The 13,845-nt window shown below is 55.8% G+C and overlaps 2 protein-coding genes across 2 annotated transcripts; one reads left to right on the plus strand and one right to left on the minus strand.

Moving 5' to 3' along the window:
• Positions 1-6,445: 6,445 nt before the first annotated feature.
• On the minus strand, positions 6,446-10,715 carry CTRU02_201759 (phosphoribosylformylglycinamidine synthase; the record flags this gene model as incomplete). The annotated part of the gene is made up of 2 exons (XM_036729884.1): positions 6,446-8,790; positions 8,849-10,715. 2 exons carry the CDS (start codon positions 10,713-10,715, stop codon positions 6,446-6,448), a joined length of 4,212 nt encoding a protein of 1,403 aa, XP_036578418.1.
• A 1,159-nt stretch (positions 10,716-11,874) lies between these two features.
• Positions 11,875-12,888, plus strand: CTRU02_201760 (pq loop repeat protein; the record flags this gene model as incomplete). Its single annotated transcript, XM_036729885.1, has 3 exons — positions 11,875-12,053; positions 12,112-12,333; positions 12,396-12,888. The coding sequence occupies 3 exons, from the start codon at positions 11,875-11,877 to the stop codon at positions 12,886-12,888; spliced, it is 894 nt and encodes a 297-aa protein (XP_036578419.1).
• Between the last annotated feature and the right edge of the window lie 957 nt (positions 12,889-13,845).

Here is a 13,845-nt window from a genome sequence, read left to right on the forward strand (position 1 = left end):
TAACAAGATGCGCCCGCCACCAAGCATCGAGATTCGCTATTATGACACCCATTAATCAATAATTGAAAACAAACAAAGGAATTTCGCCTTGAGCATCTTCTCAAGGCAAGCGCCGCTCGTGCAACTGTACTCCCTAAACGAGCACTGTACAAACGGACCAGGCTGTTTTATTTGTACATGTAGATTGGCCAGCGTTGGCTCACGCGCAAGCACGGTTTCCATCATCATTCGACCCTTCTGCCGCTATCGAGCACACCCTCACAGGCGGTTCAGGGGGGGGGGGGGGGGGTTTCGAAATCGCCGAAAACTCCACTCCCGTTCCCGCTACTGTACTCGGTAACAAAAAGTCTTATGGGCGTGAGAATGGGGATTTAGTTGCAGCAACTAGGATGCATATACTTGCGTCGGACAGAACAGTTCAGTTGTCATAAAGACTTTGCAACAATATTTCCTCAGCATTATGTTGCCCTCTAGTGGCAAGCCTTTAAGCAACACTGTGCTCGTCAGGTTCGATTGCGCTGTCGATGCTGCTAGCCAACATATTCGGTTTTGATTAGGGACAGAGATTCAGTAATGGAGGGAATGCGTCACTTCGTATTTCCTTATGGCAGTTATGAATATGGCGGTTATCGCGGGACGAGCTTCCGCCGACGAACCGATGAGATAGTGACAATTGCACACGGATCACCATCCAACGTCTGCATTAGCACGACAAGACTCCCGAAGGGCATGACCCAGATCAATGGCTCTAGCGTCTGGAGATTCGTCGCTTGTACAACCACGTTGCATCTGCTCCATGGAATAACTGAGGCATATGGCCCCATATGAAGAAGATCATGGTCGGCGACCTAATCAGAATCATCGAGGGCATATTAATTTGAGCGCCGGTTGTAATATTCTTTACCACTTCGGTATGAAGTAACAATTCCGACGTCTTGTTCCCACATGAGGGTGAGGCTACGGTGCGGAATTCACCACCCTAGATCAGCATGCCCAAAGAGGCTTCAGAAAGCGAATCAAGCTCTCAGTGGCTCCCACAATTGGATCGGACACTAGCCAACCGCCCTCGACCATGAACTGGAACTTACGAGGGACATACGCAGGCGAGGGATTAAGTCAGTTAGCTGTGGGGGGTCGGCTGCCTCGACCTCCACATTGCCATGCCTTTGCGGAGCTCACTGTCACCCAGGACGGGCGCGGCTCAGGCCATATTATTGATAGTGGTACTCATCGTATGAGGGGAGGAGATGGTACAGGGCCAAGAGCAGGGTTGGTTACCTTCCACTTTCATCGGCCCCCAAGTCACATCCCTTTGGCGGCAACGGTACGATATCAATCCTCTATCCGTTAACTAGCCCTCTTAGGCTTATCCATTTGCCATGCCCTCTGGGAATACCTCACGATTGGGTCGCTGACAGTCCGCCTGTACACAAATGGCGCCGGCCCTTTGACTGGCCCGCCCAAACCCGGGTGGAATTCCATCAAACCTTCTGTTGCAGTAAGCCACCAGCAGACGACCCATTAGATTACGAGCTTTTCTCATCTTAACTAGGTTCAGTGAGATTGATATAAGCACAGTATTGCGACATGGAACCCTGTCACACCATACATGGATGCCAGATTTGCACACATGCACGTACAGCTTGTATTTGTGCCATACCTGCGTGCGCAGCCCGCAGCCCGGCACCTGCGCGCGCTTCTGTCGACAGTGGTTGGTCCCTGGCATCGTAATTTGTTGTCCTGCAGGTCCGTAGCCGTGGTGCTGGCCGGGATCTTTGCGGTGGATTTGGAACTGCTCAGTATTCGCTTAACCAGCTCGGAAAAGTTGATTGTGCACATCCAACAAGTCTTGGCGGCATGTTCTCTAGTCTAACAGACAGTATCCAACGGCCGTGGACACTGTTCGAGTAATCGTCAAGTTTGTGAATACAACGGCTATGTCTTCAAGACAAAGTATTGGATAGATCAGTCTGGAGGTGTGGTATTTGATTGGTGTGACATCGAGCGGACACAGATTTGCAGATGCACAAGCAGAATGAAAGGGGAGAAAACCACATCTCTCCGCTCTGTCTAAGAATAGCCGCGCTGTTCACACAAACCCCAAATCGACAACCGAAATCCTGGAGAGCAGATCCCCCGACGGGTTGGCTGAACGCCGCGATGACACCCTAGGCCCTGAACTCCGGAGACGTAGTCACCCCCTTCTGAAGGATGACGTGGGCCACCAACGCTCGAACCATTCCCAGCGCGGCCAGTAGCTCCGTAGCTCTGATTGAAGGGATATTTGTTTCCGGCGCTTCCATGTCCCAACGCAAACTACTGAGCTGGGGGCACCTGTCAATACAAGCCCCAATCACCTACCATGGTAGTTTGCAGACACCTTATTTGCAAGGGAGTCATTTGTCTGCCACCTGCCAATCCAAAGCAGAAGGGCACCGCACGGCCATCCGCTACGTTAGCCTTTTACCACTACCGTCTATCGTTCGTGAGTTGGCGTGTCTGTCCCAACTTACATGATGCTCCCCATTCAAGCGCAAGACAGGCTATAAGCCGGCCCTTCTAAGCGTTGACAAGGTTGTCACGTAGCGCATTACCCGAACCGCTAGCTTCTATGAGGGAACCATGGATTTGGAAGCGCTGTCCGCACTCCCAAGCTGACGCTGATGCAGGCCAAAGGGAAGGATTAAATCAATGTTTAAAATTGGCCATTCCACCCATCCGAAAACTAGGCCAGAGGACGGAGGGAGGTCACAGGCGAAGGTTGGCATGCCGCACCGCGCTAGGCTCGTAATACCGTATCGGATCATGGATGGAGTGGCCGAGGAGGTCACGACCAGTTGTCAAATACCCGGCAATGCGCAGCGGGCGATTTCTAGTAACTAGAGCTGGGGGGGGGGGGGGATGGCCTCTGTAGTGGCCAGCCTAGGCACTCCTGCCATGCCCATGGCGTCAGAGTCACCCAGAAAGCCGCCGAAAAAGACCCTGGATTCGCGCCGATGAAGCCGGAAGTGGCGCCTACAAGTCAAGGGAGGAGGCGCCCGACGGAGGTCGGGACTCCCGTCATCGACTGCGCTGTTTTATCTTATCCGATGCCGACCTTTTACTACGTCCAGTCGCCCAGCACATCTGACCGGTGGTAGCTTATCCCAGCCGGGACACAAGAGACCAGGAGATCCGACTTGCTGTCCAGGGATGGCGACGCTGTCGACAGGTGCCGAGACGCATCGCACTCCCCAATCATGTCTCTTTATGGTGTCTGCTGCTGCCGGTCTGCGGCCCAGCCCAGGGCCAGACCATAGGCCCGACGTTCCCCAAGGCAATAGACTGACACGCTCGCCGCCACGAGGAGATGGAATGGGTGGGTGGGTGGATGGATGGATTTCCCATAGATCCGTCTACGCCGCAAGACCTGCGCGCTCCCCCCTTCAGGCTCAGTCCTGGGAGCTGTATGCAAGTCCTCGTTCGTTACCATTACCAATCTCTTACTCGCAATAGCCCATCCGTAAGGCTAACTTGCTGCGGCACTGCGAGCGACGCTTGCCAGGGGGACCACTCTAACTTTTCGGGACTTGGTCTTCACAACATGGCACCACCATGGCAATCTGGGCCTGGGCACCTTGCCCTCGGCAGTCGTCCTTATTGGCATTTGTGCGCTTATCCTAGGAGATGCTCGTGCTGCATCCGGCCGATTGCAGCGCGCCAGGAGGTACAAGAAAATTGCGGTGTCTGGCCAAAGCTTCCTTCCCCCAAATCTTCCATGGGATACCCTGGATTCGCAGCGGAGGATGCTGGTGGATTTGGGGCGGGGCCGATGATGGGGTCCCCAGCGGCGTTGTCTCGTGGGATGAACGGTCGCCAGAAAACTTTTGATCCATCGCCAAGGTTGGCTATCGGCACTGGGCATATTGCCCTGCGGAGTCCCGGGTCATTATGCCATTAGCTATGGAGGAGCCGCTTTCAGATTTTGCTGCTTTCACGTCTTCTGACTGGCCCCCTTTCGGCTCATCCGCCTCTTGTCTTAAGCCTTCCCCATTGATGGATCGCCACATGTGTGGCAGAAGCAATGAGTAAGGGAGGGGAAATGATGGGCCTACCAACACGAACTCACTCCCCTAATGGGCGGGGTTTTAGTCTTGAGGGTGTGTCGGCCATCGAACTACCCTACTGGTTGTGGCATGCTCGAAATGGAGCCGCAGTGTTGTCCAGCCATGGCCGCTTTCCCAACGAACAACAGCAGCCTGAGTAGCAGAACTTGTGAACATATCGGGCTCCGCACAAGACGTTGCATGAGGAAGACGCCATGTTAGAGGAGAACTACACAAATGGTACTGACGTGTCGTTTGGGACACTGTCACGCCCCTCGGAAGAGCCGTACTGGTTTGTCCCTTCCTACATCACTCGACTTGTTTTTTGACTGGTTGGCTTACCCCTTTTTCATACGAGTAAACCCAACCATCACAACAAACTCCCAGCGGTAGATCTTGTGTGATGCCAATTCGTCGGTTTGCCATGCAGAGCGGTGCGCTACTTTCGGGTTTGCTAGCCAACAGGGTAATTTCGCGAGGAGACGCGAGGCAAGGCGGACACATTTATGGCCCGAATCGCGATCAAACAGACGCCATGCGGAGGAGCTTTCCAACCTAACATCGGCTCTGCACAAGCGGCGGCCCTTCGGTACAGTTCAACTGGAAGCGCCGTCGACGCCGGCGCGCCCCCTCTTCTTCTGCCGAACCGCCCATCCTCCATCTGTTGAAGACCCCTTATGCAGGTTGTGGGTGTTGTGGCTTTTCCGCGAAGCTGATGGGCTGGCTGCCTCGCACAAGAAGGGAACGAAATAGGAGGGTACCATTCGCCCGCGGGAGTGTATGCGCATACACACTCGTTTTTTTTTTTTTTGGCTTGCCTCTGGGGCGCCTTTGGGGCTCGCGTCTGCACACATGGCTTACCTGCAGGCCACAACTGTTGGGGGGGGGGGGGGGGGGGGGGGGTTTCTTCCAGCCATAATAGTGTTTGTTAATACCCGATACACTTGGCAATTTGAACTCCTTTTGACAAGCGCCACGGCCGCGGCATACGGGCGCAAGTGCGCGCCTCTGATCCGGGGTTGGGCAGACTCCCACGCCAGGCCAGGCGGGCACTACGCGTTACGACAGGAGCCATTGACAAGCGTGGATGCTCAAATCGCCATGAGCATCCGTCCGTACAGAATAGTGATGTGTGAGGAAGAAGAGATCAAAATAATGTGGCGGCGCAGAAGGGATACACGGCAATCCTCCAACAACCAGTAGCTGTTGGATCGGGGCGTACTGCCGGCGCGAAGGAATTTGCTCAATGTGAAATGTCAGTACGTAAACTTGGGGGCCAAAAACCGAAAGCGTACCATCTCGGTATCCCATTGTGTGCCCCTTGACTGTTTCTCCTCGTTCTGTAAGCCTATCTGGCCTGTCTGCCTGTCTGTCTACCACGACACACGTTCTGTCAAGGCAAGCATCTGGTAGACGCCGGTCTTTCAGTAGCCAACAGTGCAGGAAGATGAAAGTGGAAAGAACGAAGCAGGCTTCATCAGAAAGGAAGGGGACACACACATGATGGCGGAAAGGAGGCGTTCCAGGGACGAAAAAAAGGACGCCGCCCATGCCCTGGTTTCTTCTCTACCTGCATCTTCTTTCTGCAGCAGCCATTTCCTTTTCGTCCTCTCCGTTCACCCCAGAGAAACAAGGGGTGGGCCCGGCGCAGAAAGGTCCCCCTTTTTACTCTATTCTACGCTTCTTTCCCCAAACGAGAGAGACGCACGTAGACGGGAGGGGGGGGTACCTCTCACCGTGTACACACTTCCGTAGTAGACCAGGCGAGACAGAGATCATCGGAGATGTCTTCCCTTTTCCCTTGGTCGCGCATGGCGACCGACAAGGCTATCAGGTAAGTCTCGGTCTGGGAGGATGGGGTACCGTAGGGTAGGGTAGGGTAGGGTAGGGTAGATACTGGTAGTAGTAGGTATGATGATGGTCCCTCGTTTCGTTGGAGCACAGCAGCAGCAGCAGCAGCAGCAGCGACGGCGAGCCAAGTCTCAAGTCCCGACAAGAAAAAAATAACCCAAAAAGGAACAAGTTATGCTCGACGACTATGGACGTATTTCCCCCCTCACCCAAATCCCACCCCTCCTCCCCCCTCTCTTCATGTCATTTTACTGCGTAGATGTAGTAATAGAGATGTGTTGTTTGTGTCTTTTTCTTTTTTTGTTGTGTTTACCCCCTCAGTCTATCCCTTTCCTCTGTCTCTCCATATCCGTCTGAGTATCTCCTCCACTCACACTCGCTCACGCACACACACACACACACACACACACACACACGCGCGCGCGCGCGCGCACGCAGAAAGACACACGCCCCCCCTTTTTGGTTGTCGTATCAAACCCCAGCCGAAAACAGAACAAACCTAGGTCCAATCAGCCCACCCAGCGTCTGGCGCTCTTGAACATCCTGATCCACGGTCCGAATTCGCCCCAGGCCTCGACCTGCTCCGGGGGAACGTAGCTGCCGACGTCCGCCATGATGGTCCGCTCGGGGTGAGGCATGAGCGCAAAGACCCTACCGTCCCTGCTCCTGACACCAGCCACGCCGCCAGGGCTACCGTTCGGGTTGTACGGGTAGCTTTCCGGCTCTGCGACGCGCAGGCGGTTGTCGACGTACCTGAGAGGGATGAGGCCCTCACCGCCCAGCTCCTCAAGGGAGTTGGGGTTGGAGAAGGAGGCACGACCCTCGCCGTGTGAGACGGCGATGGGGAAGGACGAGCCGTTCATGCCGTTGAGGAAGACGGAAGGCGTCGCCGCGCGGGACTCGTCAATCTTGACCATGGTGAAGCGAGCCTCGAACTGCCTGCTGGCGTTCTCGACGAACGTGGGCCAGTTTTCGGTTCCCGGGATCAGTTCCTTGAGGCGAGTGATCATCTGGCAACCGTTGCAGACGCCCAAGGCGAAGGTGTCGGGCCGCTTGAAGAAGCTCTCAAACTCCTGACGCGCGTGCTTGTGCTCGAGGATGGATTGGGCCCAGCCTACACCGGCGCCAAAGACGTCACCGTACGAGAAGCCACCGCCCGCTGCAACACCGACGAAGTCCGCCAGCGACCGGCCAGCGAGAATGTCCGACATGTGAACGTCGATGGGGTCGAAGCCGGCCGCCTTGAAGGCGAAGGCCATCTCGCGATGGCTGTTGACGCCGACCTCGCGGAGAATAGCCACACGAGGCGCCTTGCGGACGAGGCTGCCCAGAGTGGCCGTCAGGGGCATGATGTTCTCCGACGGGTTGAAGGTGAGGTTGTACGACAGACCAGGGTCGGTCGAGTCGGAGACGGTGGCGTACTCGCTGTCGGCGCACGCCGGGTCGTCTCTCTCCTTCTGCATGGCGTACGACGTCCTCGACCACCATTGCTGCATCTGGGCGCGGTCCAAGCTGACAACAGGTGCGGCTCCTCCGTAGCGAATCGTGAGCGACTGGTTAGACTTGGGCTTGACAACACCGAACTTGCGGATAAGGCCGGGCGGGGGACCGCAGGTGGCGAAGCAACGCTTGAAGTTGATCTCGTCCTCCTTGCGCACCTGGAAGACGGCGCCGAGCTCCTCGTGGAAGAGGGCCTCGAGGATATCGGTGGAAGAGCCGGACTTGGCGATGTCGTCGAGCATGACGTCCACGCCGCAGCGGCCGGCGAACATCATCTCGGCGATGGTAGTCAGGAGACCACCGTCGGAGACATCGTGGTAGGCGAGAACAACGCCGCTCTTGTGGAGCTGCTGCAGAGCGTCAAAGTAGTCTGTAATAAGATCAACGTTGCGAACGTCCGGTGCCTCGTTGCCCATTTGTCCCAGTGATTGCGCCAGGGCGGAACCGCCCATGGCCTTCTTGCCCTCGGCGAGGTCGACGTACATGAGGATCGTCTCACCGACGTCCTCGACACGACGAAGCTGGGGAGTCCAGGTGTTGCGTACGTCCTCAACCACGGTAGCAGCTGTGATGATGACGGACATGGGCGCGGTAACGCTCTTGGCCTCGCCGGACTCGCGGTCCTTCCAGGATGCCTTCATCGAAGTAGAGTCCTTGCCGACGGGGATGGAAATCTTGAGCTGGGGGCAAAGTTCCATACCAATGGCCTTGACGGCCTCGTAGAGACCAGCACCCTCACCGGGGTGGTTGACGGCGGCCATCCAGTTGGCGGACAGCTTGACGCGGCTCAGGTTGCCGAGGATGTCGGCAGCACCGAGGTTGAGCAAACTCTCCGCGACAGCCATGCGGGCGGACGCGGCAGGGGAGATGAGAGCCAATTGAGGCTTCTCGCCCATGGCCATGACCTCACCAGTGCGGGTGTTGGAACCCAGGCTGAAGGAGGTGGCGGTGACGGCGCAGTCGGCAACGGGAGTCTGCCAGGGGCCGACCATCTGGTCACGGACGGAGAGACCGCCGACGGTTCTGTCACCGATGGTAATGAGGAAGGACTTGGAGCCGACGGCGGGCATGCGGAGGACACGCTCGGTGGCGGCAGTGATGAGAGCGGCATCGGTGGCCTCGCCACTGACGGCTGCTGTGAGGGCGGAAGCGGCGTTGAAGGCCGGCAGGTCCAGTCTGCGGGACTCGACGACACGCTCCAGGCGGCGGCCGGGAGGGAAAAGGGCGTCGAAGGGCAGGTCGATGGGCATCGGGTGCTCAGGGGAGTCGCGGTCGCTGAGGGTCAGCTTGGCGTTGCCCTCGGCGTCCTTGGCGACGACAGTTCCCACGTCGGAGAAGGGGCATTGTTCACGGCCTACGGAGGATTAGATTAGGGGCCAAGGCATACAGGCATTACGAACGATAGGACTTACGGCAGATGCTGACAAATCGGTTGAGGTTCTCCTTGTTGACGAGCAAGACGTATCGCTCCTGAGCCTCGTTACACCAGATCTGCAAGGGGCTCATGCTGCTGTCTGCGCAGTGAACCTGTCGGAGCTCAAACTTGCCGCCAAAGCCGGCGTCCTTGACCAGCTCGGGAAGGGCGTTTGAAAGACCACCAGCGCCGACGTCGTGGATCATGGCGATGGGGTTCTGCTCGCCGAGGGCAGCGCAAGTGTCAATGACCATCTGGGCGCGTCTCTCCATCTCAGGGTTGCCACGCTGGACACTGGCAAAATCCAACTCAGCGGTGTCCTCGTTCGAGGCGCTGGAAGAGGCGGCACCTCCTCCAAGACCAATGAGCATGGCAGGGCCACCGAGAACAATGGCGTGAGCGCCGTCGTGAACGTCACCGACCTCCTTGAGAGCGTGCTGAGGGCGGACAGTTCCGACACCTCCGGCAATCATGATGGGCTTGTGGTAACCGCGCCACTCGGGCGACTCCTCCTTACCAACATTGGTGAGGAGAGTACGGAAGCAGCCAAGCAGGCAGGGTCTACCGAACTCGTTGTTGAAGCGAGCACTGCCGATAGGGGCCTCGAGCATGATGTCGAGACTGCTGGCGAAGTGGGCAGGCTTACCCAAGTCAACCTCCCAGGGGGCGTTCTCGTCGGGAATCAGCAGGTCGGAAACCCAGAAACCGCACAGGCCGGCCTTGGGAGCAGAGCCACGACCGACGGCGCCTTCGTCGCGAATCTCACCTCCGGCACCAGTAGCAGCACCGGGGAAGGGAGAGATGGCGGTAGGGTGGTTGTGAGTCTCAACCTTGACGAGAACGTGCACCACCTCCTTGGTGAGCTTCCAGCTACCGGTGGAGTAGTCAGGGGCCCAGAAGTTGGCAGTCTCACCCTGGAGAACAGCAGCGTTGTCGCTGTAGGCGGAGACAGTGTACTCAGGGTTAGACTTGTGTGTGTTCTTGATCATTTCAAAGAGACTGTTGCCCATCTGGACCTGATCAATGGTCCAGTTGGCATTGAACTGCTTGTGACGGCAGTGCTCCGAGTTGACCTGAGCGAACATGAAGAGCTCCACATCATGGGGGTTTCTTCCGAGACGCTTGAAGACCTCGACGAGGTACTCGATTTCAGAGTCATCCAGGGCGAGGCCGAACTGCTTGTTGTAAGCCCTGAGGGTGTCCACGGGGTTGGCATCGGAGCCGAAGATGTCGACGATTTCCAGAGGATATCTCTGGCCCTCAATGAACATTGCGGAGAGGTCAGGTTGGGACAGGCTGATGGTCTCGGTCATACGATCATAGACGACATCCTTGAAGTCGATTTCATCACCGGACGGGGGCTGCTCGAAGGTGATGGTGATGGCTCTACCACGCTCAATACGGTCAATGTGGTTTACCAGGCCGCACACATGAGTGATGCTGGTGCCCTTGGAAGACCAAGGAGAGATGTTCCGCGGGGCAATGTAATACGTCTTTGAAGTGTCGGTGTTGGCGGCAATCTGGGCGGTGGTCTGGTCGGGCAGGCCCAGCCATTTTGTCAACTTCTGTTGGACAATGAGGTTGTTGTCGCTGTTCTTGAGGTGGACGTAGTACATCCAGATGCCCTCGACGTGGGCGACCTTGTTGGAGACGGCAGCGTGCTTGTTGATGCGCGTCTTGAGCTCTTCGGCCTGCTTCGGCGTAAAAGCCGAAGCGCCAACGAGAGTGAGGAACTCCATTTTGGCCCGGGTCGGGGTAGGACACGGAGAGCGGCCTGCGATCAATGGGGAATTCTCGCCCGAATTGAGGGTTGGCGATAAAGATAAGTTTTGCAGCATTCTGAGTGAGTCTTTCGGAGGCGGCATGGCGGGGTGTCTTAAAATTTTGGCGGGGCACTGATAAACGATAAGGTAGTGTGAAAATTGGAGTCTCGAACTTTTGCATGGCGGGGCAATTCACATTTTGTGGCGGTGGAGGTGGGGTTTTCATTCAATCATTGCTCGTCTCTCCAGGTTTGGTCCCGCGACGCCTGTCCCGCTTCAGGGCGTCTGGGCGTAGGGGACGCATGAATTGTGGCTGGTGTCATTTGAGAATCGCCGTTGTCGGCCTGTGGTGAATCACTCATTATGGGAACTGTGGCTGGTGGATAGGCCAGGACACTGACGTTCCAGTGAGTGGCGGTGTGAAGAGGGACTTGAGAATGAGGCGCATAAGGAGAAAAGAAGACCACAAAAAAAAATCCCAAGGCGGGAGCAATGGACACCGTGACACCTTGCTGAGGGGGGTATTCCATTTTGCGGCCTCAGGTGTTTGAACTTACTAGTGTATACCTGGACCGTGCTACCGCGTGCCGTTGGCACCATTGCAATTTGGACAATGCCGACGCCTGCCATCGCAAAATTTCCATCCGATGGGGCCGAACCGAGCGGTTACAGCTGCTACGCAAGTCACAATTTTCTAGGCTATCTTGTGACGGTTTGGGCGCTCTGTCACGCTGGCATGGACGGATACAGTGGAGCTCAGAGCGGGAAAAGTTTAGTGTGCCGGCCTTGTCGTAGCGCATCTTGCGCTGTGCGATCGCCCAAAGTTTCGGGACTCCGGGATCCTCCCACCTCCTAGACGACCGGCTGCTCCTATTTGTGCTAACCCTGTCGTCACCCACTGCTCAAAAAATCGTTCCGCTGCTATTCGCTATGGAATAGGCGACGTCAACTGCCACCAGGAAACAAGCAATTCTGGGCCGGAGGTTCGACCTATACCTGTCTTGGCCCGCCCCTGATTGGCTCCCCTAAACGTACCCGTTATTCAGTTCTGAGATCGGGTTTGACAACTCTGCGACTGCCCGCCCGCCCGCCACGCTCCGCTCCGCTCTTCTGCTTCTTTTCTCGACGCGTCGGACATATCCCGACCGACTTTGACTTCTCGTCCCTTTCCACTCTTCATTTTTATTTTCGCAGGAGTTTGCTTGTGATTCAATCTTTCATCCAGTTTAATCAAATCGTTGTGTGCTTCCAAACCGCAAAAATGTTGCACTGGTTGACGTCCTTTATGACGACCTTTACGGGCTACCTCGCCCCGGTCTTCCTCATCCTGTCGCCCGTCCTCTCTTACAGCGACCAGGCGCTGTCGATGCACCGAAACAAGTCAAGCGCTGGGTTCTCTCTCGATATCCCGCTGATCATGCTGGTGGCATCTCTGCTGAAGTGCGTTGTTCGAGGTCCGTTCCTTCCGGAGCGAAGCTGACAGTCTCCCGCCACACAGGATCTTCTACTGGCCCGGCGCGCGATTCGATACGGCCCTGCTTGTTCAAGCACTCTTAATGATTGTAATGCAAGTCGTCCTCCTCAAGATTGCCCTGGATCACCGCCTGCCCCCGTCGTCCAAGGGAGGAGAGGCCGCGACGCCATTCGCAAACGTCAACGATGGCCCCGTTTTCGGGGCTCAACGACCTTACAACTTCTGGCAATGGAGGTCGCCCAAGCCGTGAGTATCTCTATATGGCATTGCGAGCTGCAGTCTGAAGTTGCAACTAACCGCCGCTGCAGCTACTGGCAATTCATATTCTACTTCTTCATCGCCCTGACCGTCTGCGAACTGCTCCTTACACCGATGCCGTCGATTTACCAAACCTACTCGATCATAATCGGTTACATCGGTCTTTCGGTCGAAGCAACACTGCCCCTTCCCCAGATCTTTTCGAATGCGCGATCGCAGTCTTGCAAGGGTTTCCGTTTCTCTGTGCTGGCCAGCTGGCTGATTGGTGATGCCATGAAGATGTTCTGGTTCTTCACCTCGTCGACCGAAATCCCCTGGGCCTTCAAGCTGTGCGGCATGTTCCAGGCCTGCTGCGACTCATTCCTCGGCGTCCAATACCTTATGTACGGTGATGGTGAAAAGGGCGACATTAAGGAGCACCCTATGTCCCAGTACCCTCAGTACCCCAACGGTGCCTACAAGCCACCTCTGCCCGAGCACGTCGCCGGTCGGGCTACCCCTGTCCGGAGAACGTCTTCGCCGTACGGTAAGGAGCTTCAATAAATAATAGCACAAGTCTGCGTTTGTATAAAATGGTTTCGTTTCTGGTCAACATGTACGGCCCAGGTGCGATAGGGCGTGGATTCTTCAAAACATAGTAAAGATTATGAGTGGTAGTTTAGACAAGGGTTAGACAGGGAGTTTCAGGGGCCATGATTATGGAGCCAATAGTAACGCCGTGGGAATGCAGGGGTTTGATGAGAGAGGTGAGCTCAATCTACTCTGGAGATGTGCGCAAGTCGTTAACTTGCGTTAGCGACTACTTACCAAGCCACTTCTCAGAAAGGACATGGGCACCTCTCAAGGCGCAACGACTGTCGTTCTGGTTGAAATTGGTCTTTCTGGATACCCGGTTTTCATAAATGCATTTTTTAATCTCATTTGCATGTCTTCTTGTTCTACTGTGCTTAGGCTTTTCCTGTCGCTCATGTATCTCCTTATCCCCAACTCACCTAATTGCGCCAACACTGACGAGCTCCAAAGACTCCCAGCCTCCCACTTTTCGAGTTGGCCACCCAACTGCCGTATCAATCCATCGCCGTCCAGCTCCGTCTACCAGTCTTTAGCTATCGAGGCTGCTGCTTCTGAACGTCATCTTCTCATGGTCCGCTTGTTGTAGGACTTCCCATCTTTCATGATACTTATCATTCATTGACCCGCCAACGCCCCACAAACTGTTCATTTGTCAACATCCCCTGTCTCTCCCTCTCTTTCATGCTTTACTCGACATACCAAGAAATTTCCTGAACTGTAAACCCTTTGCGAGGATTGAGACAAGTTGCTGAACCGCAACTCTTTAAACCGCATCTTGGACTCTACTCACAACGACCGCACTACCGAAACGCCACGGCTTCTCAGGCTCCACCGAACAACTCAACTTAATCAGCCTTCATCCCCGTACACATTTGCTTGGGTGCTCCCTGTCCTAAGATAGTCTGGCTTCAGACCGGAATCCAGCGC

Source organism: Colletotrichum truncatum, assembly GCF_014235925.2.
Source record: "Colletotrichum truncatum strain CMES1059 chromosome Unknown Contig_0001, whole genome shotgun sequence".
NCBI lineage: Eukaryota > Fungi > Ascomycota > Sordariomycetes > Glomerellales > Glomerellaceae > Colletotrichum > Colletotrichum truncatum.